Source organism: Manis javanica, unplaced genomic scaffold (genome assembly GCF_040802235.1).
Source record: "Manis javanica isolate MJ-LG unplaced genomic scaffold, MJ_LKY HiC_scaffold_25, whole genome shotgun sequence".
NCBI classification, from domain to species: domain Eukaryota; kingdom Metazoa; phylum Chordata; class Mammalia; order Pholidota; family Manidae; genus Manis; species Manis javanica.
The window spans coordinates 270,544-298,226 of NW_027332171.1; the positions used below are offsets into that span (position 1 = coordinate 270,544).

Sequence of the window (27,683 nt, forward strand, 5' to 3'; positions counted from 1 at the left end):
TCTCCAGCCTTCTCTAGTCTATGGTGTCCCTGGGGACGAATCTTTACACGGATTTCATTAACAGACATCCTTGTTCTCTGGCTTCCAATAAGTTTCAAACAACAGGACACTCATTAGGAGACTGGAAGAGAGAAGAAAGGGCAAATTATTTATTCTCTCAGTTTCTTCCCTGTGCTGTTGCCAAGGGCTGGTGGGTCCCTTGGCCAAGGGTCACAATTCCTGTCAGAGTGAATCTCTCTGCGTGACTCTCTTCTCTGCATGTCTGAGGAATCACTCTTTCTCTTGCCTTTTCAGGCTCAGAGGATTCTGATTTGCTTCTGCTTTTATCATTTTGAGATATTATTCTATTATTTGGGTTTCTCTCCACACTGCCCACATTTTGTAGAAAGCCCCTATATTAAATGTCCCTCAAGTTATCCCATGTGACTGCTCCATCTCAATCTCACCAGTTACCTGACTGCAGGAGGCACAGAAAATGGATCTGGGTGGGCAGGTGGGGACTCGTCTACCTCTTTGGCACCCTTCCCTAAATGGAGGCAAACGTTAAGACTTGTGGCTTGATTGAAAGGAAGATCTTGCAATTTAAGACTTATGCAAATTAACACAAGGCTGTAATAAACAAATACAATGATGACTGTCCTCCCCTGGAGAAGGCCTGGCTCATGGAAAGCTCAGGGCAACTATGGGAATTTGTTTTTTTTCTATTGAATAGGTACTTTAAAAAAATTTCCTCTCCAGATTAAAAGAAGTTCATATAATCTCCAATTCACCCAATAATTAAAAATTATGTTTCCATTGTTAGAGCAAATTATTTTCCCTCTTGTGAAAACTCTAATGAATTGACAGCTGAGAGTAGGGAGTCCAGGAAGATGCAGAATGCTGGCAGAGACATCACTCTTTTTGATTCAAAAGCATCATATCTATAGGACCTACATATTTTCCAAAGAAAAAGAACATTGTGTAGAAAGTGAGCAATGTGAACAAAGCATACAGAGGTTAATCAGTTAACTGTATAGATTTCTAGAATTCTCAAATTTAAAGGCTTAGATTCCACTCTCCCGAAAAGAAAGGAGTTTCTAGTGCTGAAGTAATTAGTAAAGGTATTTTTTTTTGCTTAAAATATATTTTTTATTAAGGTACCATTGATATACAATCTTATGAAGGCTTTACATGAGCAACACTCTGATCACTACATTCACTCATATTATTGAGTCCCCCTCCACACCCCATCACAGTCACTGTCCATCAGTGTAGAAAGATGGCACTGAGTCACTACTTGTCTTCTCTGTGCTACTCTGTCTTCCCCGTGACACCCTCCCACCCCGCCACACACCATGTATGCCATTCATAATGCCCTCAATCCTCTTCTCCCTCCCTCCCCATCTCCATCCACCCTCCCCCACCACTCCCCTTTGGTAAATGCTAGTCCCTTCTGGGAGTCTGGGAGTCTGCTGCTGTTTTGTTCCTTCATTTCTGCTTTGTTCTTATACTCCACAAATGAGTGAAATCATTTGGTACTTGTCTTTCTCCACCTGGCTTATTTCACTGCGCATAATACCCTCTAGCTCCATCCATGTTGTTGCAAATGGTAGGATTTGTTTTCTTCTTATGGATGAATAATATTCCACTGTGTATATGTACCACATCTTCTTTATCCATTCATCTACTGATGGACACTTAGGTGGCTTCCATATCTTGGCTATTGTAAAGAGTGCTATGATAAACAAAGAATTGGGGGGCTTGTCTTCTTTGGGTAAATTTCCTAGGAGTGGGATTCCCGGGTCAAACGGTATTTCTATTTTTAGTTTTTTGAGGAACCTCCATATTGCTTTCCACAATGGTTGAACTAATTTACATTCCCACCAGCAGTGTGGGAGGGTTCTCCTTTGTCTGCATCCTCACCAGCATTTGTTGTTCCTTGTCTTTTGGATGTTGGTCATCCTAACTGGTGGGAGGTGATATATTATTGTGGTTTTAATTTACATTTGATGATTAGCAATATGAAGCATCTTTTCATGTGGCCATCTGAATTTCTTCTTTCGAGAAGTGTCTGTTCATATCCTCCGCTCCCTTTTTCAATCAGGTAATTTTCTCTTTGGGTGTTGAGGTGTGTGAGTTCTTTATATATTTTGGATGTTAAGCCCCTTGTCAGGTATGTCATTTATGAATATATTCTCCCATACTGTAGGATACCATTTTGTTCTGCTGATGGTGTCCTTTGCTATACAGAAGCTTTTTAGTTTTATGTAGTCCCATTTATTCATTTTTGTTTTTGTTTCCCTTGACCGAGGAGATGTATTCAGAAAAAAGTTGCTCATGTTTATATTCAAGAGATTTTTGCCTATGTTTTCTTCTAAGAGTTTTATGGTTTCATGATTTACATTCACATCTTTGATCCATTTTGAGTTTACTTTTGTGTATGGGGTTAAACAATAATCCAGTTTCATTCTCTTGCATGTAGCTTTCTAGTTTTGCCAACACCAGCTGTTGAAGAGGCTGTCATTTCCCCATTGTATGTCCATGGCTCCTTTATCATATATTAATTGACCATATATGCTTGGGTTTATATCTGGGCTCTCAAGTCTGTTCCATTGGTTTGTGGGTCTGTTCTTGTGCCAGTACTAAATTGTCTTGATTACTGTGGCTTTGTAGTAGAGCTTGAAGTTGGGTGAAATGGTTGTGTTGTATTGGTGACTTAAATGCCACAAGTGATAGTGCCTTTTTCTTCCATGATGAATCACTCTTGGTGAAGTCCCAAGTAAAACAAAGTACTTGGCAGCTACATTCCTGGAAATTTTGATATAGGATAAAGCCTGAAAATTATTCATTAAATTCTGGGCTCAGATAATTGTAAATAGATTTATTCTTTTCAAGAATGTCTGTGGGATGACATTCAAAAGTCAGAGACAATTCATTTTTTTAAGAACAGCCCTAAACACTGCAGAAAGTCTAGCATCCGTGGTTCTATTCTCTAAGTGCTTTTAGTGACTTGTCACCTCCTCCACTCCACTGTGACAAACAATAACATTCTCATACATTCCTCAGGAATCCCACCATGGGATGCCACCTCCTTTGTCAAAGAACTGCTGTGGTGTATCTTTGCGGGATGGGGAGAAGCCCACCCATATGTGAGAACTAATACAGATTAATCAGCAAGAACTAACACACAAGCAGCAAAATACTAAAAGTCTATCCTAGGTCTGAACTGTCCTCTTCTATTAATAGTAATTGAGGTGCACATTTTCTAGGAAGATGCTAAAGAAGTTTGTAATGCTGCACAGACACATCACCGCTCTCAACTGTGCATATCATTCAGGATCAGAGTGGGCATTAAAAAAGGCAAGTGGGGTTAAAAAAATTAACTAGTCAGAATTTGAGTGGAAGGTGAGCTAAAAAGTCTAGGGGCTCTGCCATAAGTCTTATGAACTGCAGATCTGTAGCAAACAGAACACCTGGACTCTTCCCATGTGAAATGTAGATGAGCAGGCCTCTGTGTCTGCTGATTTCTCCTCTGGTGACCACCTGCCATTGCATTCCACTTTCTTAGGAATACTTGTTCATGTGAGGAGAGAACACACAAGAGAGCAGAGAATCATGACCACTCAGGGTAGTACTTAACCCCTGGGGGAAGACAGGGTAGGGCCTGGGAAAGGGCACTCAGACTCATGCACGGAGTCGATGATGTTTTAGTTCTTAGAGTGAGAAGAGTTCTTGCAGTGTTTCCCTTTTGGTTGATAAAACATCCTCATTTAGGCCCTTAAGCTTTCCATTTCATATCTGAGTCCAAGATCACCCCTTGCCCCAACTCAGGTGAGCCAGTCTTTTGGCTCTAGTGTCTTGTGTGTTGGTTGGTATGAGGGCTGAGGGACTCCCTCACCCCCACCCCCACCCCCACCATCTATATCCTTTATTTGTAGAGCTAGTGCCAAGGAAATTCGTGAACCATGACTGCTTATGGAGAGGTGGCTGTCTTTCTTGCTTGCTGAGTGTTATTCCCTAGGTCAGGATATGGTCCTCTTTCTTTCTCCAGATTTTATTTTTAATCAAGGTGGGTATGTGGAAGCTTCTCCTGGCTACAATAAAGAGCCACTTGTTCTGAGCAGTTCTCTTAAGCACTTGAGGCCTCGTTTGTGGTGTGGCCTCATCTTCCTACTGACTTAGCTGGCAGCATTTTTCTGAAGTGCTTTGATAGGCATGCTCCTCAGCCTACAGCTGTTCTCAGGAAACCTGAGGCTTCCACTGTCCCAGTGTTGGTGCCTGCAGGCAGGGGTGGGGTCCTTTCTACCTCTTGGAAACTATGAACCCCAGGGGTAGGCCATGGTCCTCTGCAAGGTCACACAGCCATGCCTTCCCTTAACATTGTTAGCTCTTGTCCTGTTGTTCTGGAAGTTCAGCAGGTCCACTTAGGTCTCAAAGGCTATTACTGGGGAATGGGATTCTTCCTGTAGGCACGCACAAACTTTACAGCTGCTTCTCCTCTCCCTCAGCTTCAGAGAGCAGACCCATTCCAATGCCACACTCCTGCTGTGGGAAGCTGAGGTGAGAGGATAACCTCCCTTCATAAGCCTATACCCTCCAGGTTTATTGGGGGAGGAGGTGGTGAATATACTGCCCATTATAGTGAAAAGGCATCTGTGATAGTGTTCTAGGGCTGTTGTCATGAAGTATGACAAACTGGTGGCTTAGAACAACTGAAATGTACTGTTTCACTGCTCTCAAGGCCAGAAGTCCAAATTCAAGGTGCTCATAGGGTCATGATCCTTCTTAAATCTGTAAGAAAAGGACTCTTCCTTGCCTCTTCCTAGTTGCTGGTGGCTTCCCAGCAGTCTGTGGCATTTCTTGGCTTGTAGATGCATCACTCCGATCCTCCATCCTCACACAATGTTTTCCCTCTGTGCCTTCACGCTGTCTTCCCTGTGTGTATGTCTCTCTGTCCAAATGTCCCTGTTTTATAGGGATATCAGTCTTATTAGAATAGGCCCCGTCCTAATATCATTTTAACTCCATGACCTCTTTGAAGACCCAATTTCCAAATAAGGTCACATTCTGAGGTCCTGGGGTTAGGACACCAATGTGTCTTCTTTTGGAGACACAATTTGTCCCAGGATAGCACCTCTCAGCGAGCTCTCAAGTGGTCTTTTTGGACTTAGAATGCTGAGTACATCTGCTTTCAGAGGTGTACTCTGGTCACTAATTCTTGGAAAATATGAAAATTCCATCTGGTTTACTATGTTATCATGCTACAAATATAATGATAAAAGTGAATAAATGGTAAATAATAAAAATTTACTGAGAGATGGCTGGACATAAAGAGCTGTTCTAAGTCCTTTTAATGATGTATGTCATTTAATTCTTGCATCTGCTTTGTGGACTAGGGACCATTGTTTATGTTTTATAGTGAGGAAATGTAAGCACAGAGACAGTGCCACTGCCTTATGCTACAAACAGTGTGCCTGCTTCCAAAGTCAGAGTAGTTCCTTCTCTCAGGCAAAGGAGTCCTTTCATTCAGGCCAACATCCATCAGCATGAGAGAAAGTGGGCATTCAGCTTTATTTCCCATGTCCCCTGGACTGGCTTCATTTATCCATGTGAACTCAGACGGGCTTTTAAAAAGAGGAGGGTCAACTTGTGATCAAATTGCATCCTTTACTGAAGTGGGAAAAGCAAGTACAGGAAAGGATTTCACAAGAATGCATTTTTACATGTCTATTGAAAAAATTAACAGAGTTCTTCACTAATTCACAGTTAATATTTTTTCTTGACTGGAGTCACAGTGGTTCTTTGCAAATTATGAAGAGACAGTGGATTCCGATGGTGAGGAACCTGGGGTGAGTTGAGTGATAGCAAATTGATCAGTATCATACTCTTTAAATAAGCAACTGTCTTGAGCCATTGAGTCAAAACAAGACAAAACAACAGCCACAACAAACAAACAATCATGTACACCTAGAATGTGACCAGTTGAAATCCTACTGAGAAGACAGCACCTCCCTTGTTCTGGGGGAGAGTCAAAGGCACATCAGACCTATGGCCCACCAGAAATCAGAGGTTTCCATCAATTATGAAAACCACATTCAACTAAAATATTACTCTCCACTAGATGACTGACCTTCAGCGGGTCTCTGGTGGGTCCTAAAATTCCTTGTGGGCCCTCTACTTCCTGTTCTAGGTCACAAGGAGAAATATCTAAACCAGTGCAGTGGAGAGTTATCTGGCTGAGTCTACAGGATTTTGGGGAGTAACTGCAAAAGGTACTCTAATGGGAACAATGTCATTTTTTTCCTGAGTAAAACTCTTGTTTTTGCTTTTTGTGTTTTGTTTTTAAGTTCACAGCAGAATACTGTATTGTATTAGTATAGACACAAAAAACTGAAAATACATGAACATTTTGAACAGTTTTATAATCAAGTGAAATACAAATCATTTAATGCTAAGTTCAATAGTTACTGAGCTGTATAGGAATTTGAAATAAGGATAAGCAATTTATGAAACTAATTTTAGTTAAACTAAGACCTTAGTTACCTAGTAAACATTGACTGTGAACCTAACCAATATACAAAACATTAATAAACTTCCTTGATACCTTTCCAATTTATCCTCTTCTCTTTATTCTCTATTGTTCAAGTTTAGGTACTCACCACTTGGCTGTAATGTGGCCTAGCAGCAACCATCTAATTATCCCTATCTCTAGACTTGTTCTTCTCCAAATCTATCTCTGTTCTGCTGAATGACCGGGGACACTCTGGTTGACTCTCTCAAAATACTGTACTATGCATTTATCTACATCCTTCATGGCAATCTAATCCCCTTTGCCATTATTCAGTTGGGGGCTTGGCTGGCCCAAGGCAACTGGGTGAATGTGAGGTGACGAGAGGCTTCCGTTCTCCTGCTGGATGTCACCCAGGAAGCATCATGCCCCGGCCACCTTACAAACATTAAGTAAGACAGCCTTGGGATAAAGCTGAAGATGGCAGAGGAAGACAGGAGGTGTCTGGGTCACTAATAATATCACCGAGCTGTTGAAGCAGTTGAACCACACTTGGGGTCTTGATGTTATAAAAGATGACATATTTCTTGATTAATTAGGCAGTTTCAGTTGGGGATCTTTAACTTGCCATAGAAAATATTCTAATGGAAATAACTATAATAGTCCATACTTATCCACAGGGGATGTGTTCCAAGACCCCCAGTCTGGATGCCTGAAATCATAGATAGGTACTGAACCCTATACATACTGTTTATTTTCCTATACAAACATACCTATGATAAAGTTTAATTTATAAATTAGGCACAGTAAGAGATTAACAATAACCAATAATAAAATAGAACAATTATAACATACTGTATAAAAGGCATGTGAATGTGGTCTCTCTCTCCTACTGAACTACTCACACTTCTTTTTATGATAATTGAGACGATATAGTGATGAGATGAAGTGGGGCAAATGACTTAGGCATGTGACAGTGCTTGGCTATGACTGATCTTCTGATGATTAGTCAGAAGGAGGACCATCTGCTTCTGGACTGTGTCTGATTGAAACTGTGGAAAGCAACACTGCAGATAAGGGGGGCCACTTTATATAACCACAAAGTTTGATCAAGCACCATTAAAAAGCCTTCATAGCATCCTGGTACATACAGACTAAATTCCAAATTCTTTAGTAAGGTGATTGAGCTCTATTAGGATCTGGCTCAATTTGCTTCTCTAGTCTCATTTTCCATCACTCTCTTCTACATATTATCCTATAGGGATTCCACAAACATGGCATTTTTCTGGCTCCAGGTGGAGTTTTAGGTTGACTGAACAATATGCAATTTTTTAGGGGATGGGGATTAATGATATATTTTGAAAGAATTCAGGTAAGGAGATAAGATTAACAGTGAATTGCACTCTGTTTCCTTCTGTCACTAGTGATTATTTCTATCCTTTTTTCTGTTAATGTATTATATTGATCAATTAAAAAAACTGTTAAAATACACATATTTATCATCCTAGCCATTTTTAAATGCACAGTGTTATTACATATGTAATGTTGTGCAACCCTCACCACCGTCTGCCTCCATAGTTCTTTCTGTCTTGTAAAACTGAAACTCTATACCCACTAAAGGTAATCCTCATTCCCCCGGCCCCCAGTCCCTGGCAACCATTCTATCTTCTGTCTCTACAATTTTGACAACTCTCTTCCTTTCTCTTTCTATATATATATAAACTATCTATATATTCTATCTCATATAAGTGGAATTATGCAGTATTTGTCTTTCGGTTACTGGCTTATTTCTCTTAGCATAATGTCTTCAAGTTCCATCTATGTTGTAGCATATGTCAGAATCCTTACTTGTTTCCACTGTGTGTATATATATATACCACATTTTGCTTACCCATTCATTTCTCAATGGAAACTTAGGTTCTCACGTTTTAGCTATGGTAAATAATGCTGCTATGAACCTGAGTGTACAAATATCTCTTTGACCCCTGCTTTCAATTCATTTGGGTATATATGCAGAAGTTGAATCACTATTCTATTTTTAACATCATAATTCTATTTTTAATTTTTTGAGGAACCAGCATATTGTTTTCCACAGCAGCTATACCATTTTATATTCCTACCAATAGTGCACAAGGGCTGTAATTTTCCCACATCCTCATCAACATTTATTATTTTGTTTTGTTTTGTTTTTCAATAGTAGTCATCCTAATGGGTGTGAGGTGGTATCTCACTACAGTTTTGATTTGCATTTCCCTACGGATCAGTAATGTTGAGCATCTTTCCATATGCTTAGTGGCTGTTTGCATATCTTCTTTATAGAAATGTCTATTGAAATCCTCTTCTCATTTTTTAATTGGGTTGGTTTTCTTTTTGTTGTTGAGTTTTAGGACTTCTTTATATATTCTGGATATTAATCCCTTATCACATATATGATTTGCAAATATCTCTCCAATTCTGTAGATTGCCTTTTTACTCTGCTGGTACTGTCTTTTGATGCACAAAAATTTTAATTTTCATGAAGTCCAGTTTGTCTATTTTTTCTTTTGTTACTTGTGCTTTCGGTAGTTACAAAAAATCATTGCCACATCAAATGTCATGAATCTTTTGCCCTATGTTTTCTTCTAAGAGTTTTATTGTTTTAGGTCTTACATTTAGGTCTTTGATCCATGTTGATTTAATTTTTGTATATGGTATAAGGTAAAAATCTAACTGCAATCTTTTGCATGTGAATATTCAGTTTCCCCAGCACCATTTGTTGAAAAGACTGTCCCTTCTCAATTGAATGGGGGTACCCTTGCCAAGAATTTGACCATATACATGATGGTTTATTTCTGGGCTATCTATTCTATTTCATTGGTCTACACGTCTGTTTTTATGCCTGTACTACACTGTTTCAATTACTGTAGCTTTGTAGTAAGTTTTGAAATAAGAAGTGCTTTTTCTTTGAGCTTTGTTCTTTTTTAAGCTGGCTATTTGGATTCGTATAAATTTTAGGATGGATTTTTCTATATCTGCGTATGTATCATTGGGATTTTCTTAAGGATTGCATTGAATCCGTATGTTGCTTTGGGTAGTATTGACACCTTAACAATATTAAGTCTTCTAATCATGAATATGGAATATGTTTCCATTTATTTATGTCTTCTTTAATTTTTTCAGCAGTGTTTGGTAGTTTTTATTGTACAAGTCTTTCACTTACTTGGGTAAGTTAATTCCTAAGTATTTTATTATTTTTGATGCTATTATAAATGGAACTGTTTTTGTCATTTTTTTTTCAGATTTATTCAGGATTTATTTCTGGACTCTTGATTCTATTGCATTGACTTTTATGTCTATCTTAATGCTAGTACCACAGTGTATTAATTATTGTAGCTTTGTAGTAATTTTTGAAATTGGGAAGCATGTATTCTCCAACTTTGTCTTTTATAAAAAAAGATTTAAATTTTTGTGAGCAATTTTAGGTTTGCAACAAAATTGAGAGGAAGGTACAGAAATTTTCTATGTATTCTTTGCCTCCACACATGCGTAGCCTTCCCATTACTGATATCACTCACCAAATAGTATATTTATCACCAAAGATTAACCAAAATTGACATACCATAATCACCCAAAGTCCATAGCTCACCTTAGGGTTCACTTCTGGTGTTGTACATTCTATGGGTTTGGACAAGTGTGTAATAACATACATCTATCATTATAATACAATAGAGTATTTTCAGTGCCCTAAAAATTGTGTTCTGCTTATTCACTTCTCCCATCCCTTGGCAACCACTGATCTTTTGACTCCATGAAAAGTAAAAGTGTTCATAGTTTTGCTTTTTCCAGATGTAATACAGTTGGAAATACACAGTATATATTCTTTTAAAATTGGCTTCTTTCACTTAGTAATATACATTTAAAGTTTCTCCAGGTCTTCTCATGGCTTGATAGCTGATTTGTTTTTTGCACTAAATAATATTCCATTGTTTGGATGGCTCATATTGTATTTATCCATTCTTATTGAAGGACATCTTGGTTGCTCCAGGTTTTGGCAATTATGAAGAAAGCTTCAAGTGGACATAAGTTTTCAACTCCTTTGGGTAAATATCAAGGAGCATGATTTCTAGATTATATGGTAAGAGTATGTCTAGTTTTGTAAGAAACCATCAAACTATCTTGCAAAATGATTATACCCTTTTGCATTCTCACTAACAATGTGTTACATCTTTGCTAGCATTTGGTATCATCAATGTTCCAGATTTTGGCCTTTCTAACACATGTACAGTAGTTTGCTTTCTTTTTTAAGGATTGATTGACATATTTTGTACCCTTTCCATTTTCATATGGATATTAGAATAAACTTATAAAAAGTAGCTGAGATTTTTGTATAGGAATTGTGTTGAATTGTAGGCTAGTTGGGAGAGTACTACCGTCTTAATATTACATGTTCTGGTCTATGAACATGGGATGTTTTCTGTTTGCTTAAATTTTCTTTAATTTCTTTGCACAACATTTTTCTAGTTTGCAATGGACAAGTCTTGCACTTCTCTTGTTAAATTTTTTCCTAAATATAAAGCATTAAGAGCATATTTTTAATGATTCCCATCCTTTTAAATTTATTGAGACTTGTTTTATAGCCTAAAATGCGATCTATCTTGGATAATATTCTATGTGCACTTAAGAATGTGTGCACTGTTGTTGGGTGAAATGTTCTAGAGATGTCTGTCAAGTCTGGTTGGTTAATGGTTTTGTTCAGTTATCTTTCATCCTTTTCTATTCTGCATAGTTACTGTATTATTGAATGTGGAATACTGAAATGATTATTTTTAAATATTTGTATTTCTCCTGCCAAAACTATCACTTTTTTGCTTCATGTATTTCAGGACTCTGTTGCTAGGTTGCATATATGCTTATATTTGCTACGTGCTCCTGATAGATTGACCATTTTTTAAAATCATTATAAAAATGTTCTTCTTTATCTCTAGTAACAGTTTTTGTCTTAAAATATATTTTGTCTGAATTACTACAGATGCTCCAGTTGTCTTTTAGTTTCTGTTTATTTGGTATATAGTTTTCTATACTTATGTTCAACTTATTTATGTCTTTGAATCTGAAGTGTGTCTCCTGTGTACGGCATTTAATTGGAGTATGTTTTAACAATCCATTTTGCCAATTTCTGCCTTGTATTGGCATGTTCAATCCAATCCACATTGTCTCTGCTCTGTTAGCTTAGCGGTCATTAAATGATTGGATACACATTTCCTTAGCTGCCTTGAACCAATAAATTTCCCAGTCTTTGCTCAGAAACCGAGTACATACATGTGTGTATGTGACAGGGTAATTCTTTAAAGCCCTGGGAGACAGGTTGCAACTCTGCCTTAGCTATCACTTCCTGCTTTCAGACAGCTTCAGGTCAGTCAGAGGTGGGAGATTAGAGCACTCTCAGGTCTTTTTTGTCATGACGCATCCCTGCATATCACACATTCTTCTTTATTTTCAGGTATTGTCAAGTTACAAAGTCCCTGATGGACATCTTAGTCCCCAGTTGTTTCTATTAATGTTTTTGGTATGCCTTTTGTTTTCTCCAAATGTAATCTCTGCTTTAGGCTGATGTGATGTTAAATGCCACTTACTGTTTTGACAAACATCTGAGGAAAAAGCTTTGACAGAGATGGAGCTCTGAGTTCAAATTAACAAAAGTCTTGCCAGTGGGGATTTCCAGGCAGCTGCTAGACAAATTAATAACAACTCTCTGGAAATGGAATTTTTTTGGGAACTCCAATCCCATTCCCACACATTCCTCCATGGTTGTTAAGCTGGTGTTTTTCACAGGTACTGTGGTTACAAATTGCTTCATTTAAAGGCTATTGCAGAGATGGGCCAAGGGGGATGGAAATAGAGAAAATTACAATATCACAGAGCTCACTGTTCTTACCAAGATTCAGCCATTTTTCTTGAATAAGTGCCCATTGGATTGTTGCAAATCTTTGACTAATTTCCGGAGTTTTGAAAAGTTGATTTTAACAATGTTTGCTAGCATTCTTATTTATTTTAAGGAGGAATAGGTTTTTAGAGATTCTTATTTTTCTATTCCAGAAGTACTCTCTTCAGTGTCCTCTTTATTTTCTGAAGGCATTTGAAGATCTCAAACTTCGGAAACCAACATTTCATAACTAAATTTGAACTTCAGAGTTGATAGCATTTGGTGTCCCCATATTACTGGTATGACCCATGAAACCTCTTCAGTCTATATATTTGCTCTATTAATCCCCTAGGAGGAACAAGTGCAAAAGTCATAATTCTCCCACATAGTTCTGCCTAAGTTATTTGACTTCAATTTTATACAGTATCAAGTAAGAAGACATTTTAGCATATTTTTAGCTACCCTTGATCATAGTTCAGAAGCAATACCACTGTTCTCCAGTTCTAGCTAGACTTGAGTCCTCAGAGAGCATTCTTAACAGAAACTGTCCCATCCTGATCTGCCAGGCAGAAGTGAAATGACTTACCTTCTTCACTGTGTTCTGGTTGATATAATGCTTTGATAGCCCAGTGGATTATTATGCTTGCAGTGGCCACTTCTGAGATGGCATTGAACAGTAGATATTGTAAAAGCATAACACCAACCATCTGAAAAAAAAACAAATATTCCTCATTAATTAACCATTTGAGTATTACACAAGAATAACATTTAGAAAATATTTAGGGAATAAATACCATTCATCATATTAGTCTCACCAAGTATGATTATTTTGGGGTATTTGTCATAACAACAAAATAATGTTTTAAATTTATTGAGTACTTATATATGTGCCACACATTATATTAAGTACTTTAATTCTAGCAACAACCCTACATATTGGATACTTTTATTTCTAGTTTGTACATCATGGGAAGGAAAAGTATAGAGAGAACCTATACTACCATGGGTTGACAGAGTTCTTTAGGGTTTGGCACTGGGGGCCCATCTTTTTCCTCTTTTTATATTTTCTCCTTTGATGGGACTGATTGCCAATCTGTTTCATGCTTTTCCAGTAAGTACACGTATAATTTGCATGTCCTATTTTCTTTTAACTTATATATTATAAGCATTATTACATGTATTGGTGGAACCATTCTCTGTTTACACATTTCTACCATGGCTCAAAGTAGGAGTTTTTACTCTCTCAGAAATAGGTGAAGAATGGCTTTCGGCATTTCTCAATATTCTTCACTTACAGTCCCCCATGTGAGAAGCAGGGATTTATCTAACTGGTAATTCCGAGAGAAGGAACCCAGCTCCTTCTGGTTTCACTTTTTTTCAGAATGATTTGTGGTTATGACCACAAGTTATTCTCAACATCTGATAATTGCCTGGCCTCAGCTTATGGTTTATCTGTAACTAGGTAGAAAGTTTAATTCATGAAAGGAGGTATCAGCAAGCTCATTTGGTTAAAGATTTTAAACTTATTCTCCAACTGTAATAATAAAAAATAAAGCTGGTAGTTTTATCTACATCTGCTCAATTCTTGTGTCTTGTCTCATTTGGTTCAGAACATGAGAGGAGAAGAGTGGATGGGTATTTGTTGGCCTCATATATTAGTTTCCTAAGGCTTCTGCAATAAAGTGTCACAACTGGGTGGATTGGCACAACTGAAATTCATTGTCTCACAATTCTGGAAGGTAGAAGTGCAAAAGGAATGTGTTGGTAGGAGAATAATTCTTCCAAAGCTTATAGGGGAAGGATTCTTCCTTGTCTCTTCCAGCTTTGAAGCCCCAGGTGTTCCTCAGCTTGTAGCAGCGTAACTCCAGCCTTTGCCTGCATTTTCTCATGATCATCTTCCTTTTGTGTCTGTGTCCAGATTTTCTTCTTCAATGACACCAGCTAAATTGGATTAATGGCCAACCATACTCCAGTATGACCACATCCTAACTAATTACATCTGCAAAGACCTCATTCCCAAATAATCACATTCTGAAATACTGTGGGTTAGTTCTTCAGCATCTTTTTGGGGGACATAATTCAACCCATAACAGTTTGTCTCTACTACTACCCCCAAATTCATGTCCTTCCCATGTACAAAATATATTCATCTGGTTCTACCACTTCCAAAAGTTCTGACCCATTCGAGTATCAACTCTTAAGTACAAAATCTGATCTAAATATCATGAATCAAAAAGCAACTAATCTCATCATCTAAATTATCTATATTAGGTATGGATGAGATTCAGTATGGTTCATTCTGGGGCAAAATTCCTCTTCATCTGGACGAGTGAAGCCAGAAAACAAGTTATCTACTTCTATGATATAATGGCAGGACAGGCCCAGGACAGACACTCCCATAACAAAAGGAAGAAATAACTAGGAAAAAAGGGGTCATGGGCCTCAACCAATAAAACCAAATAGGGTAAATTTCTCTAGATTTCAAGGCTTCAGACTAATTCTGTATGTCTTAGTGCTCTGTCCTCTGGGCCAGCTGAGGAGGTGCCAGCCCTTTCAGCTCACCAGGGTGGTGGCCCCACACTCTCAGCCCACTGGGGCAGTGGCTTTATACTTTAGGCATCATTGGGTCAGCCTGTACTATATCAAAGATGCCATACTCGTGACATGAAACATGTTTCTTTTTCCTCTTTAATTCTTGTTTTTTTCTCTTGCTTTTGTAACTAACATACCAATTTTGTACTTCATGCTGTCATTTAATGTTTTTTTTAATGCTCATTCATTTAATCTATGATTTCTTTATATACACTGGGCAAGTAGGGCCTGTTATTAATTTATTTGAAATGGATAGCTAGCTAATGGATTGAATACTATTTATTTTTGTCTTTTCTATATTGACTAGTAAAGTTATCTGACAAATAGTGTTTCTTGTTGTACTTGGATTTATTTCTCACTCTCAATTTTGTTCTTTGATCAATTTTTCTTTCAGTGTGTAACTACTATGGCATTTGCCTAATGACATGTTTTAATATTTGGTACATCAAGTTTTCTGGCCCTCCCCAATCATTATGTGGCTTCTAGACTTTCTTGGAAATTTTCATGTAATTATTTTTGCATTCATATGTGTTTTACAGTAATTTTATTGCATCCCCTCTCAAAAATTTGTTGGGATTCTAAATGGAATTGCATCCTATTTATGTATTAATTTTTCAGAATCTTGTAATTTTATGATATTGTTAGTTTGCATTCAAGAATACAGCTTCTCAAAGTATTCAGTTCTTATTTTATGTCCTTTATTATGTTTTTATAATGTTGCTGTTATTTTGATTGGGTTATTTTTTTGCCCACTTCAATATCTAAGTACTTATTTCTAGTGTAAAGAAAATTTATTAATTTTTGTAAGTTTTTCTTGTGCCAGCCACTTTACTAAGTTGTTTTATTTGTTTCTGTAGTTTTTCAGGTGAGTCTTTGGGGTTTTCTAGGTATTCTATCACTTTTATTTCTAACAAATAATGATCATTTCATCTCTTTCTGAGGTTTAGTGTTTCTGAGTTTTGGAAGAGAATTGATTTTTTAATATTCCTACGGCAAAGATTTGGAGGAAAAGGTTTGCTTTTATATTTCTGTGCCAAAGATGGTTGACAAGTTTGTTTGCCTTTTCCATGCCTTGTTCACTCTAACATATATCATTTACCGCAGTTTTTCATTTATACCTAAAATTTTGATCCACTTATTAAACTTGGTACTTACATGTGACCAAATATATTCATTGTTTTCTGGATGATAACTTAAACATGCAATGCTTAATATAACTGTACCAAATGCAGAAAGGCAGGCACTTATGGTGTTCAAAACAATGGCAGAAATAAGCTGTAATAGATAAAACAAAGAACACTGGTCATGGGCAGCATAAATTGATCTGATGAAGCAGTCAGTCTATTGTATTACCTAGAACATTCAAGTTGAAATTTTTTATCTGCTTTTCTATAATTTTACTGTGGTTAATATTAGGACTCTGCTTCAGATTTTTCTGAGACCTAATAGGATTAAAAAAATTTTTAGACGAGGTATTTATTCATTAAGCAAATAATTATATAGTCCCTACAACATGCTAAACATTGTGTTAGGGATAAACTCAAGATTTTAGTCAAGAAGCTGACAATATAATGGAGGAGACAAAATGACAAACAATTTCATCTAATAAAATTTAATAAATGTGGATAAGCCTCAAGTGGAGGATTTGTCAGTGTTGCTCCTACTCCAGTTATGTCACTTTACTACAAAAACATTTCCGTGGTTCCCAGCTTCCCTCAAGATAGCATCCAAACTCTTTTGAATGGCACTGAGGGTCTTACATGAACTGTGAAGAGGGGCTGCGCCCCTACAAGAAGGAGCTTCATGTATTCTGTATGTATGTATGAGGGGTAGTTATATTTTAAATATATATATATATTTTAAATATTTTAAATATATATATAATTTTTTTTTCAAGTAATGGGAAGAAGGATGTGATTTCATGCTGGTCAACTAAGGAAAGGACTTAAGTGGACATATTAATTTTTGGTTGTCCAGCAGGCAGCTCCCGTAGTATTTTGGGGGATCTCCTCATTGGTTCATGAAAGTTTGTCAAAAGACTGAGATTCATTCAGAAAAATTGAGATTGAATTAAAATAAAATCCACCAGAAGAAAAGGCAACAGGAACTGGAGGGTGATGTAAGATGTATTAGACAAAGATTATGAAGCAGTCATTATAAAGATGGTAAAAAACTGAAGCAAACCATGATTAAAGCTGTAAAGGAAGTTTTGTTGACAGTGTTGACTATGAACAACTATTCAGTCAAATTACCCTACATGAAATGGACACATTCCTAGAAACATACAGATTATTGAATTTGGCTTGTTAGGCAGAAGGACAGACATAAGCAGCTGGAGGGAGAAGAAGGCCAGTGGAGCCCACTGAAAGGGGCTAAAAGAGTTAAGCAGATAAAACCGGAGAGCCAGAAAAGGCCACAGAGTTAATTAGCTGAAGTTTCAAGGACCAGGAGGGACTGGAATGTCCAGACACTCCCCAGATGAGAAGCCTCCAAGCACAGACATTCCCCAGACAAAAGAAAACATCAGAAGACAGGCACAGAAACCATCAGAGCACAGCCCATGTCTCCATTTCACCAGTTAGTTCAGGCCTCCAAGGCCAAAGATTGTCAATCAAGGACATCTCTGCACTGCCAAAAACCCATAAAAAAAGCCTCACAGTAAGCAGCTTGCCTTGACTCAGTCTACCTTGACTCTGGCCCGGTCCTCTGTTGGAGTGTATTCAAATAAAACTTTTATTCTGCTTTACTACTGTCTTTGCCTTTCAATTCTTTGTTGCAGTGAACAGAGAACAGAGAACAAACTCAACCCATAACAGACTCAAGAGGAAATAGAAAATCTGAATAGATATATTAACACATTAAGAGATTTAAACTAATAATAAAAAACTTCAATGAAGAAAAAACCAGTCCCAAATGACACTTTGTTGCTGGGTCACCCTAAAGGATACTTGCATTTTCTAATTCTTGGTTTCCTCATTTGCAAAATGAGGATCAATAATAACTGTCTCATGAGATTGTTGTGGCAATTATATAAATATTCAGACATTCAAACATACCTTACATCGTGTGCCACTCTTCTCTGTTGTTACGCTGAGGGATCCTGAGCTGATGAACTGGGGATAGAAACAGGCATCTGTAAACACCCATTCTTGTTGGTCCCCTAAGCAAGTATTTTCCTAATACCAGTGAAATCTAACACATCACTGAATTCTCTGAAGCAGTTTTAACTATTTCAGTTCTGTGGCTGAATTCACTATTTCTCTGGTGTAGATGTTGTAGAGATGAAATGGTATTTTTAAAGTCTCAGGTTATTAATGAAACTTTTGTGTGGATGATGGGACTTAGGGATCTCGCAATGATTTTATGAGGAACGAGCAGTAGGTACTTTATTTGTTCCATATGTCATTTATTAAGCTTATGATCTAAATTATTAGGAATTAATCCCTAGTGGCTCTCACTTGCAAGAGCTTCTCCCCTATAATGCTGTGGAAAAAACATTTCATCAGTAGAAAATAGTTTCAGAAAGCATTTGATCTGAAGAGTTACAGGTTAACTTCCACAAACATCATGTCCTAAGTGCTGTCATCACCTCCTGGCATCTGTTGGAAGGATTGTTATTTCTGGTATATCAAGAATTTAATTATTTTTCCCCAATGGTGTATCTTATACCTGCCTGCAGTCTGCTCACAGAACTAATAAGGGATGGCTCATTTGAAGCGGACTGGGAGTCCTAAAGCCCAGGAAAATGAGATGCTGTCACAGAAGCAGAAACAACTTAGCTTGATTTTTAAAAATCTGTGACACTTTATTGCTGGGTCACCCTTAATGTTACTTGCATTTTCTAAGGCTTGGTTTCCTCATTTGTAAAATGCGGATCAATAACTGTCTCATGAAGTTGTTGTGGTAATTATATAAAATGGAACTAAAGCACTTTTGGAAGGTGCCTAATATACAAAAGATAAAAAATTGAATAATTCCTATTTGTGGTTAACTTCTGCCACAGCTTGTCTTCTACATTTCGGACTTGAGATCCTTTCTTTGTGCTTTTTCATGGATGATGTGTTGCATTCTTTCAGTTTAAAGCATTTCTCTTTATGACATATATCCCTTTCTAGAAGGTTCTTAGTGTTGGTAAATGTCAAGCCTCTGAGGAAATGTCCCATCCAGAGCATGGATTACCAAGCCCTCCCCTAGGTGAAATTACTATAGTTGCATGTCTTAGAGGACTTTTTATAAAGCCAGGGACTGGGTTATAAACCTTTCCCCTGAAGCTCTGGTTTTGGTTGAAAAGTACAAAAGGGTGGGTAAGAGGTTAATAAAACTTTTTCTCCTCTAAGGAGAAATTTGGCCTTGGGTTAACTTTCTAGTTCATTTCAGTTGGAAACTCGATGTAATTGTAATATCAGTTGTACTATGAGGCCACATAATGTATGAATAAAATGACCCATAACTGATAAATTGCTTCTGGATTGGTTGTAAATGACAGCCAAAAATAACCTGTGGGAAGCCCTGACTTTGGGCTTTCCTGGTGTAGTGGCTTGTAATTGGGCATGTCCCTGGTGGGTACTTTGGCAACTGTGTCTGTGGAATTATTACAATGTCCTTACTTGAAACATCCACTTTAGAAATCTCTGTTTAATTTCTCCAAACTCCTTTTGGGACCCACATGTCTCTCTTTTTCTCTTTCTTTATGTGGCCTCTCTAAAAATCACCTCTGTAGCCCTAGACATTAAGCTTAGACCTTTGGATTTTCACTCTGCCAAATAGAAGCCTTACCATTACCCAAATAGCCATTGTTTGTAATATTCTTCAAGCATACCCTTTCCACATATTTTCTGCATGCACACCAACCCACCCTTTCTAGGAACTTAACAAAATATGCAACAAACATAAGAAGACTTCTCCCAAATATACTCACCACCCCTACCATTTTGTTAAGGCTGTTTTTCCATAGTAAAATGAGTTCCTTAGAGTCAGAGACTGCGTCTTTGGCCCATTGCTTGATCTCTTGAGTAATCTACTTGATACATTAGAACACTAAATAAATAAATGACTTGAAATCAATAATAGCACAGTTTACTCACAAATGGTGATGACCAAAATGTGTAAATTAGTGTAACAATTACAGGGATATAGCCAGTTTCTTCAATGTCCTCATCTACGATAAACAAACGGTAACAGAGAGTCCCCAGTGCACAATGAAATAGGCCAATAACTATTTGCACAGCCTGTGAGAAGAGAGAGCCATCATTATTACACAAGTCAAGTCTATCACAATTATAATTTGGGTGACTGAAAAGTCATGGGAATGTCCAGCTTACTATGGTATTTCTGAAGCAGCAAGGAAATAATTATGTGTCAGGGAGGACCGAGGTGAATAAAGAAAGGGTGGCCACAGTTGGGTGGTGGGGTCTCCACATTCGTTTAAACAGGGAATTACTTGTTTTTATTTCACAGCCATCTTCAGGAATAACGTTTAATTTTCTAGTTGGTTCTAGTTAAGTCAAAAGCACAGGCCTATTTGTTTGGTTAAGAAGGACATGTGACTAAAAGGAGTTGTCAGCTTTGGGCATCTGCCACAGTCTCCCTCGACACCCCTCTCCTTCCTGTGGGTTGGTTCCATGAGGCCAGTTCCAGCAGGTAGGTTCGGATCTTGTTCCCCATCACCAACCCAAAGTTTTGGACTTTGCCTTCTTTCTCTCATCCTCTCCTGGCTGGGACTTGAACTTCCATTTCCCTCTGCTCTTCCTACTCCCACATCCTGTGCTGACTTTTGTAACCAGAGTCTGGACCAGAGCCCTAGGCTTTGTTCAGAAAAGGATGAAGGAAGCCTCTCTAGTAACACCTGGTTTTCTATAATTCTCATGCACAGTGTTCTCAGGAGCCACGAGTGGAGCCAGTCCTTATTCTGAAGCTGGAGTACGGTCACACACACACACCAGTGACGAGGGGGCCTGCAACCGTGGAAGCAGTCTTTTGTTCCAGTTAGGCCTTCCACTGACTGGCTGAGTCCCACCCCATCACGGAGGGCAATATGCCTTACTCAGAGTTCACTGATTTAAATGTTACTATCATCCACAACCACCTTCACAGGAACACTCAAAATAATGTGACCAAGTTTACCCTATGGCCTAGGTAAGTTGACATATAAAATTAACCATCATGTGAAGTCAAGAAGTGGCTGTTGATGGTGATATCTTCTTCCTTGAAGATTACCCTGACATGAGGCAACACGAAAGCACGCATTTACTGGTGACTTCTGCCTTGATCTGGTACAGGGAGGACAACAATTTGGGATGGGATTGGATGGACTTGTCTACCACTGCCATGTTCTCCAGTTTTGGCTCCTTTCTGAAGTCTGGGACATTTATCCAGACTTACTCTAACTTACTTTGAGTTCAGTGAAGGACCCAGGAGGGTTTAGTAAGAGGAACTAACAGAAGATCCTAAACCCTTCATTCTCTCTGAGGTGGCAGATCTTCTTGGAGATTCAGTGGGTAGCCAGCGACAGGCTTTTATCTTCTCACACACATTGCCATCACCACCCTCCAGGCCAGAAATGGAGAGAAGGAGCAATCCAGACCTAAAACACCATGGTAATGGGGGCGGGGATAGAGAAACCACCAGCCACTGCTCCTACTATATATGAGGTTTTGCTACATTAAGGTGTGTCTTGCATTCTGGCAGTGGGCTAGTTAACTACCAATTAGCTGGAAACAATAATAGATTTGATGTGTTAGAATTTTCCTACTACAAGCTTTAATCTTGCTGGCTTAGATCAGAGTGTGCTTCAAGCCCCCACAAATACTGGTGGATAATATAAGAGAGAATAGCAGCATTCCGTGGTTGAAGAGAGGTGAGAGAAGGAACACTGATTAGAATATGACCTCCTTGAGTTGAATATAGGGAGAGCATGTTAAGAGCAGTGTTATCAAATGGTCACTGGCTCAGAGTCCCAGTATCTGCAACCCCTTCTGATTTTGGGCCCATTGCCTGACCACCTCATTTATGATCTGTAAACTTGTTTCAAACTATTTATGAAAACAGATCTCGTTGCTTATGACACTCAGAAGCAATCCCAGAGTGTATTTGCTAGAACCCCGGGTAGGTCGTGATGATGCCGACCTACCCAGAAGTGGTTTGTGGGTCCGTGATAGGTTTCCAGTCAGCACTCCCTCTCTTGGCATCACAGCACTTTCAACAGCTTTCTTTCCTTTGGGGAGTTCACTGTCGTTGTGGTCAGTGTCTCTTCTCTTTTATATTGGGAAGATGCAACACTTGTCATTTATTAACCCAAGTAGCCCTCAGTCCTTACCCCCAATGCTCTGGTCTCCATTCTCAGAGCATATCTTCTTGGCATTTTAATTAGGATTTGGTATAGCAATTCTAGAGAATGAAAGGACTCCTTTTCTGTAGAGAAATATAAAGAAAAAGTAGTACTAATTATTTTTGAGATAAGGCACTGAGTATCGCAGCCCCCAGTTTTCCATTACTTTCCTTGAAAGAAGTCTTTTTTTTTGTGCTAACCCACTGATATTATTCTCTGCTGCAAAGCTAATAACTTTCTGTCAAAAACAAAGAGTCACTTCTTAGATTTTATGCTGCCATCATGGTCTTTGAGGCTGAGTAGATATCTTTTGACATTGGTGCCCCACTCCCATTATTTCCACCTTTTCTAGGAATCACAAGCTCCTCTAAATGCCCAGAGTCACAGGTTTAAGTTCTTGGTTGCCATGTTTGGTTTTGAATTTCTCTCAATCTAGCTGTAGCTACATTGGACAAGATACGGGCATCTGACTCTGAGTCAATCATACTTCCCTTCCCAGGAAACTGTATAAGACAATATCCTAATCTGGACTTGTCTCTTGGACAAGAAGTAGTAGCATTGCCATATTCAACCTCACAGGAGAAAGAGTGGAGGAACACCCAGAGTAAAGAGATGGAGGGAGCATGCTCCCTAAAAATTCTGACAGTTTTCACTTCCCTCATCCTAGTTTCTTTTTTTTAAAATTAATTTTATTTTGATATCATTAATCTGCAATTACATGAGGACATTATGTTTACTAGGTTCCCCATCCTAGCTGCTTTTTTACACTTGCAGCTTTAAACTGAATTCCCCTTCATTTTTTTAAAACTGTTGTAAAAGGATGTACATCAAGTGAGAATTTCGTAATGTTCCAAAATAATGGCTGAGTCTTACAGCTTGTGACAAAGGCAAATTACAGCAATTGGCACTAAACCTTAACTTCATAAAATTGCCAGCAGTTGTGGCCAGTAGCCTTCTCCAAGGGCTTGTTGGTAGGAGAGGATTCAGAGAAATGGCTATGTTCCCTTGAATTATCATCCTCAACTTTTCTTTCTGCTCTCCCTTCAAGAGAGTTATACATCTTCATCTGTTGCTCTGTGACTTGCAGGGTCCCTTCTCTACTCCAAGAAAGGAGTATACCTCCCTCCCCTACTGATACCGTGTAGCATGCTTTGACTGATGCAGTGTGGGGACATGACACTTGCCACTTCTGGGCCCAAACCTCATGATGCAAGTTTTATCAATTTTCCTGCTCATTTCCCTCTGTTGTGATAATATCACTCCCCAGGATTTTGCTGTAGTTTAGTATGGATCCCAGAATGAAGACATATGGAGCAGGCCCACAGCCTACATGCTGCATTGAATCAAGCTCCAGTAAATGAAAAACAAATGTTTGTTTTTGTAAATCTGAAATTTTATGGCTATTGCATCAACAACACTCTCTAATACCATGGCAGCAACCAATGCCTTTGGGGAATGGAGGAGGAGAGTGGGGAGAGAAGATGTAATTTGGGGAAATGAAGTGTTGGTGAAGCTATGGGAAGATATAACAATCACACACAGAGAATAGGAGGGTCTGCAAGAATGTGAGACTAGATTTTACTTACCTGCTTGCCAACAGATGTTGTGGCTTGCAAAGGAAAAGAGAATTGGAGAGAAATTGTATGGATGGAGTGACCCCCACAAAAGGAGAAGGCCAGGACTAAGCCATCCTTCTAAGTCGCAGTTGCAGGCATAAAGTTTTGGGAGAAAGATCCCTCTGGTGGTAGTTGGATGACAGATTGGGGTCTACAGTTTTGCAGAGAATTCTGTTAATATAGGGGAAGGTGGCAAAGACAGCAAAAGAGGGGCTCATTTCCAAGAAACGTAGCTGTATTCTACTAATTTAGATGTCATCAATAGAGTAGGGAGTTTTGGTAGTCAATAAAGTCTCAAACCATAAAAATTAATGTGAACTCAACTCCCCCAAAATAAATATCATTTCTAACTGGGCTCCCAAAATTTGCCCAGTAGAAGTAGCTCTTTTGCTAACTATGGAATCTCTGGTGCAACCCTACTGTCCATGCTTGGTTCTCTCTTTATATTTTCTTTCAGAAGAAATCAGAAGGGTATTTTGTTGTAGAAAAGCTTAATAATGTGTGCGGCACATTCTCTTAAAAGAAAAAGCAAGGATGCTGCCAAGAATGTTAGACAGTGCACAAAGGACAAAGACACTAGGTCAGTTATGACAATTTGAGTAACCAGAAAAGAATAAAAATCATGATCATTTAAATGACTTGTGGTAGGGGAGCACATATGTATATTTTGTTTCTTCCTTTAAGTGGATATCCATTTTTTAAAGCACAAATAAGTGTATAAATATATGAGTATTTATATGTATAAACATGAAAGAGGGAATAAAATATTATGAGTGGGCTATATGAACCATTGGCAGTTATTTTTATTTTAAGAGACATCAAAGAGCTGATGAGCACCAGGGGCTCCATTCATTTCCCAGGTAGAAGAGGAGGGCAGCAATTAGCACTAAATGTTATTTACAAACAATTGCTAATTTAAGGATAGGTTCAGCACTACATTTCAAGGTGGTGAATTAGCCAAATGTCCCATAGAAGAGAATTAAATGCTCAGACTCAGCCTGCCATTACTTATACAATGTAAACCTTTGAGGATTATACACATTATAATGAAAGTTTAAAAGGGTATTCATGTATTTCCAATTATTCTAATCAACAAGGTCAATACATTATAATGGCTGGATAAAGGTGTGAGTAGGCAATGATGGCTAGGCAAAATGGAAAGCTTACTATATTCATGTGAGGGGCAAGGATCTAAGTGTCCTGTGATGTAACAGAGACTCATTGCAGAGAGACTCAGTTTGATGACCAGTGCTCAGACACAAGTAACTCTGGGTGGCAGAATCAGGCCCCATGACTCCACCACCAACCCATGCATCTGACAGTCCCACCAACTGTAAGCTGCTTGGCCCAAGGAACTTTACTTTTTCTTTTGGGTCTGGTAAGATTATTCGCAACCCTAGTATATTTAAAAATAGTATCTTTTAAAATTGCCATTCCCCTAGGAAATGTAAAGAGAAAGGGAAGTTACATTTACTGAATGCTAATGCTGTCAGATACTTTTCTAAGTTCTGTACATGTATTAACTCATACAGATTATTCGAACTCTGTGAGAAGGTACTTTGAAATGGGTAAATTCCTAGCAATGTAAAACCTACTGAGGCTGAATCATGAAGAAATAGAAAATTTAAACAGACCAATAATGAATATGAAGATTGAATCAGTAATCAAAAACCTCCCAAAAAGAAAAGTCCATGACCAGATAGTTTCCTGGTGAGCGCTACTAAACATTTAATGAATATGAATCCTTGTAAACTCTTCAAAAAAAAAAAAAAAATTGAAGAGGAGGGAACACTTTCAAATTCATTCTGTGACCATTCTATTGTCCAGAATTACCCTGTTTCCAGAGCCAGACAAGGACATTGCAAGAAAAGAAAACTACAGGCCAATATCCCTGACGAACATAGATGCAAAACCCTTAACAAAATAATAGCAAATCAAATTCAATAACATTAAAAGAATGATACAATATGATCAAGTGGGATTTCTCCCTGGGGTGCAAGAATGGTACAATATATGCAAAATGAATGTATGCGATACACCACATTAACAAACTAAAGGATAAAAAAAATATAATAATCTAGATGCAGGAAAAACATTGGACAAAATTCAACATACTTCCATAATAACTTTCAACAGATTGGGTATAGAAGGAATGTGTGCCATCATCATAAGACCATATATGACAAACACATAGAAAACTTCCCTCAATATTGAAAAGCTGAAAACTTTTCCTTTAGATCAAGAATAAGATATGGGTGCCCACTCTGGTCAGTTCTATTTTAATGTTGTACTGGAAGTCCTAGTCAGAGCAATTAGGCAAAAAAAAAAAAAAAAGAAAAGACATCCAAATCAGAAGGAAATAGTGAAATAGTCTGTTTGCAGATGATACAATCTTACACATAGAAACCCACAAGACTTCACCAAAAAAAAAAAAAATTCTAAAACATTAGAATTCGGTAAATTTTCAGGATTCAAAGTTAACAAACAAAAATCAGTTTTGTCTCTATATACTAAAAATGCACTCTGAAAAAGAAAGAAACAAGCCCCCTTACAACAGCTTGAAAAAATACTTAGGAGTAAATCTAACCAAGGGGAAAGACCTGCTCCTGAGTCCCCGGCCAAAGCCCCCTACTGTCAGGTCATGCCCGCGTACAGCGCCCGAGGGGCGCGATCCGGCAGGTGGGCCCGGGCTGCGGCCTCTCAGCCCGGGGAGTCCGGTGGGCGCCGATGCCTCGGCTGTGCCCCTCATCCCGCCCCGCGCGGTTCCAACGCTGCGGTTGTGGCCAAGAGCGCGGTTGCTGGAGGCGCTGCGCGTGCAGCCGCGCGAGAACCAGGCAGACGTGCGACTCTCGGAGCTCCGCCCAGCCTGCGGGATCCCAGGATGAGGAGTGGGGGAAGTGGCTCGACAGAGAAGCCACCCTTTCTTGGCTGTGTCAAACCCTGTCCTTGGGCCTAGGCACACCGGGGTAAGAGGCTGTGTTTGCCTCTGCCTATGGGCGGATGGCTGCAGAGACAACCCTTTGAAGAAGCGTCCTCATGGAAGCTCCCAGCCAGCCAGCAAGAATCTTCCACGTGATGTGGTGGGTATAACACTAGGAACAACAGTCGACTTCTTTGGTGTTCAGTTTACTCTGTACAGTGAATATAATACTTTGTTCCCTCCCAGATTCATGCTACAGAAGTTTGAAGACCAAAACTGCTATACGAATATAATCTACCACTATAATCAGTTACTATTCTTTGGATAAGTAAAAACCAAGAGTCAACTATTTAGAATTCTCTAGATAGTGATTTTCATAAGGGCAGACACTCCGACTTCTTGACCTCTGTGCTTCCCCCAGCCTTGGGCAATCAGCTATTAACAGTGTATAGCAATGTGCCTGGAACATAAGAATAAATGAATGAATAAATGAAAGAATTAACCATAGAGCTATCCATGTATTTAAAGATCCCCTTTCATACCCCGGTCCTGCCTAAAAAGTTAAACGTCTTGCAAGGGAGGACTATTAGAAACATAGGTGTGAATGAGGATTTGTTGTACTTTGCATATTAATTAGTTAATTAACAGGTATTTATAAGGCACCTACATGTGCTGATACCATTCTTGGTACTGGGAGTACAACAGTGAAGAAAACAGATGAAAATCCCTGAGTTCCATTGAATTTACATTCTGGAGGGAGTAGAATGATAATAAACAAGATCTGTAGGTGAAATGTAGTATGTGACCAAAGAAAAGTGCTGTGGTGGACAGTAAAATAA

At 38.5% G+C, this 27,683-nt stretch overlaps 1 protein-coding gene across 7 annotated transcripts; it reads right to left on the reverse strand.

Annotated features, from left to right (window-relative positions):
- On the reverse strand, positions 1-26,727 carry LOC140847607 (membrane-spanning 4-domains subfamily A member 12-like). 7 transcript variants are annotated; one of them, XM_073228315.1, is made up of 8 exons: positions 26,525-26,725; positions 23,895-24,095; positions 22,297-22,391; positions 20,066-20,209; positions 18,038-18,094; positions 16,137-16,256; positions 12,976-13,096; positions 5,627-5,823 (listed from the first exon to the last, which is right to left on the reverse strand). In XM_073228315.1, exons 3-8 carry the CDS (start codon positions 22,339-22,341, stop codon positions 5,789-5,791), a joined length of 522 nt encoding a protein of 173 aa, XP_073084416.1. In that variant the 5' UTR covers positions 22,342-22,391; positions 23,895-24,095; positions 26,525-26,725; the 3' UTR covers positions 5,627-5,788. The 7 variants fall into 7 exon arrangements, with proteins under 7 accessions (XP_073084419.1, XP_073084416.1, XP_073084414.1 ...); XM_073228313.1 differs by having other exon boundaries at positions 26,512-26,725; XM_073228314.1 differs by lacking the exon at positions 23,895-24,095 and adding an exon at positions 26,040-26,223 and having other exon boundaries at positions 26,512-26,725.
- Positions 26,728-27,683: the final 956 nt, after the last annotated feature.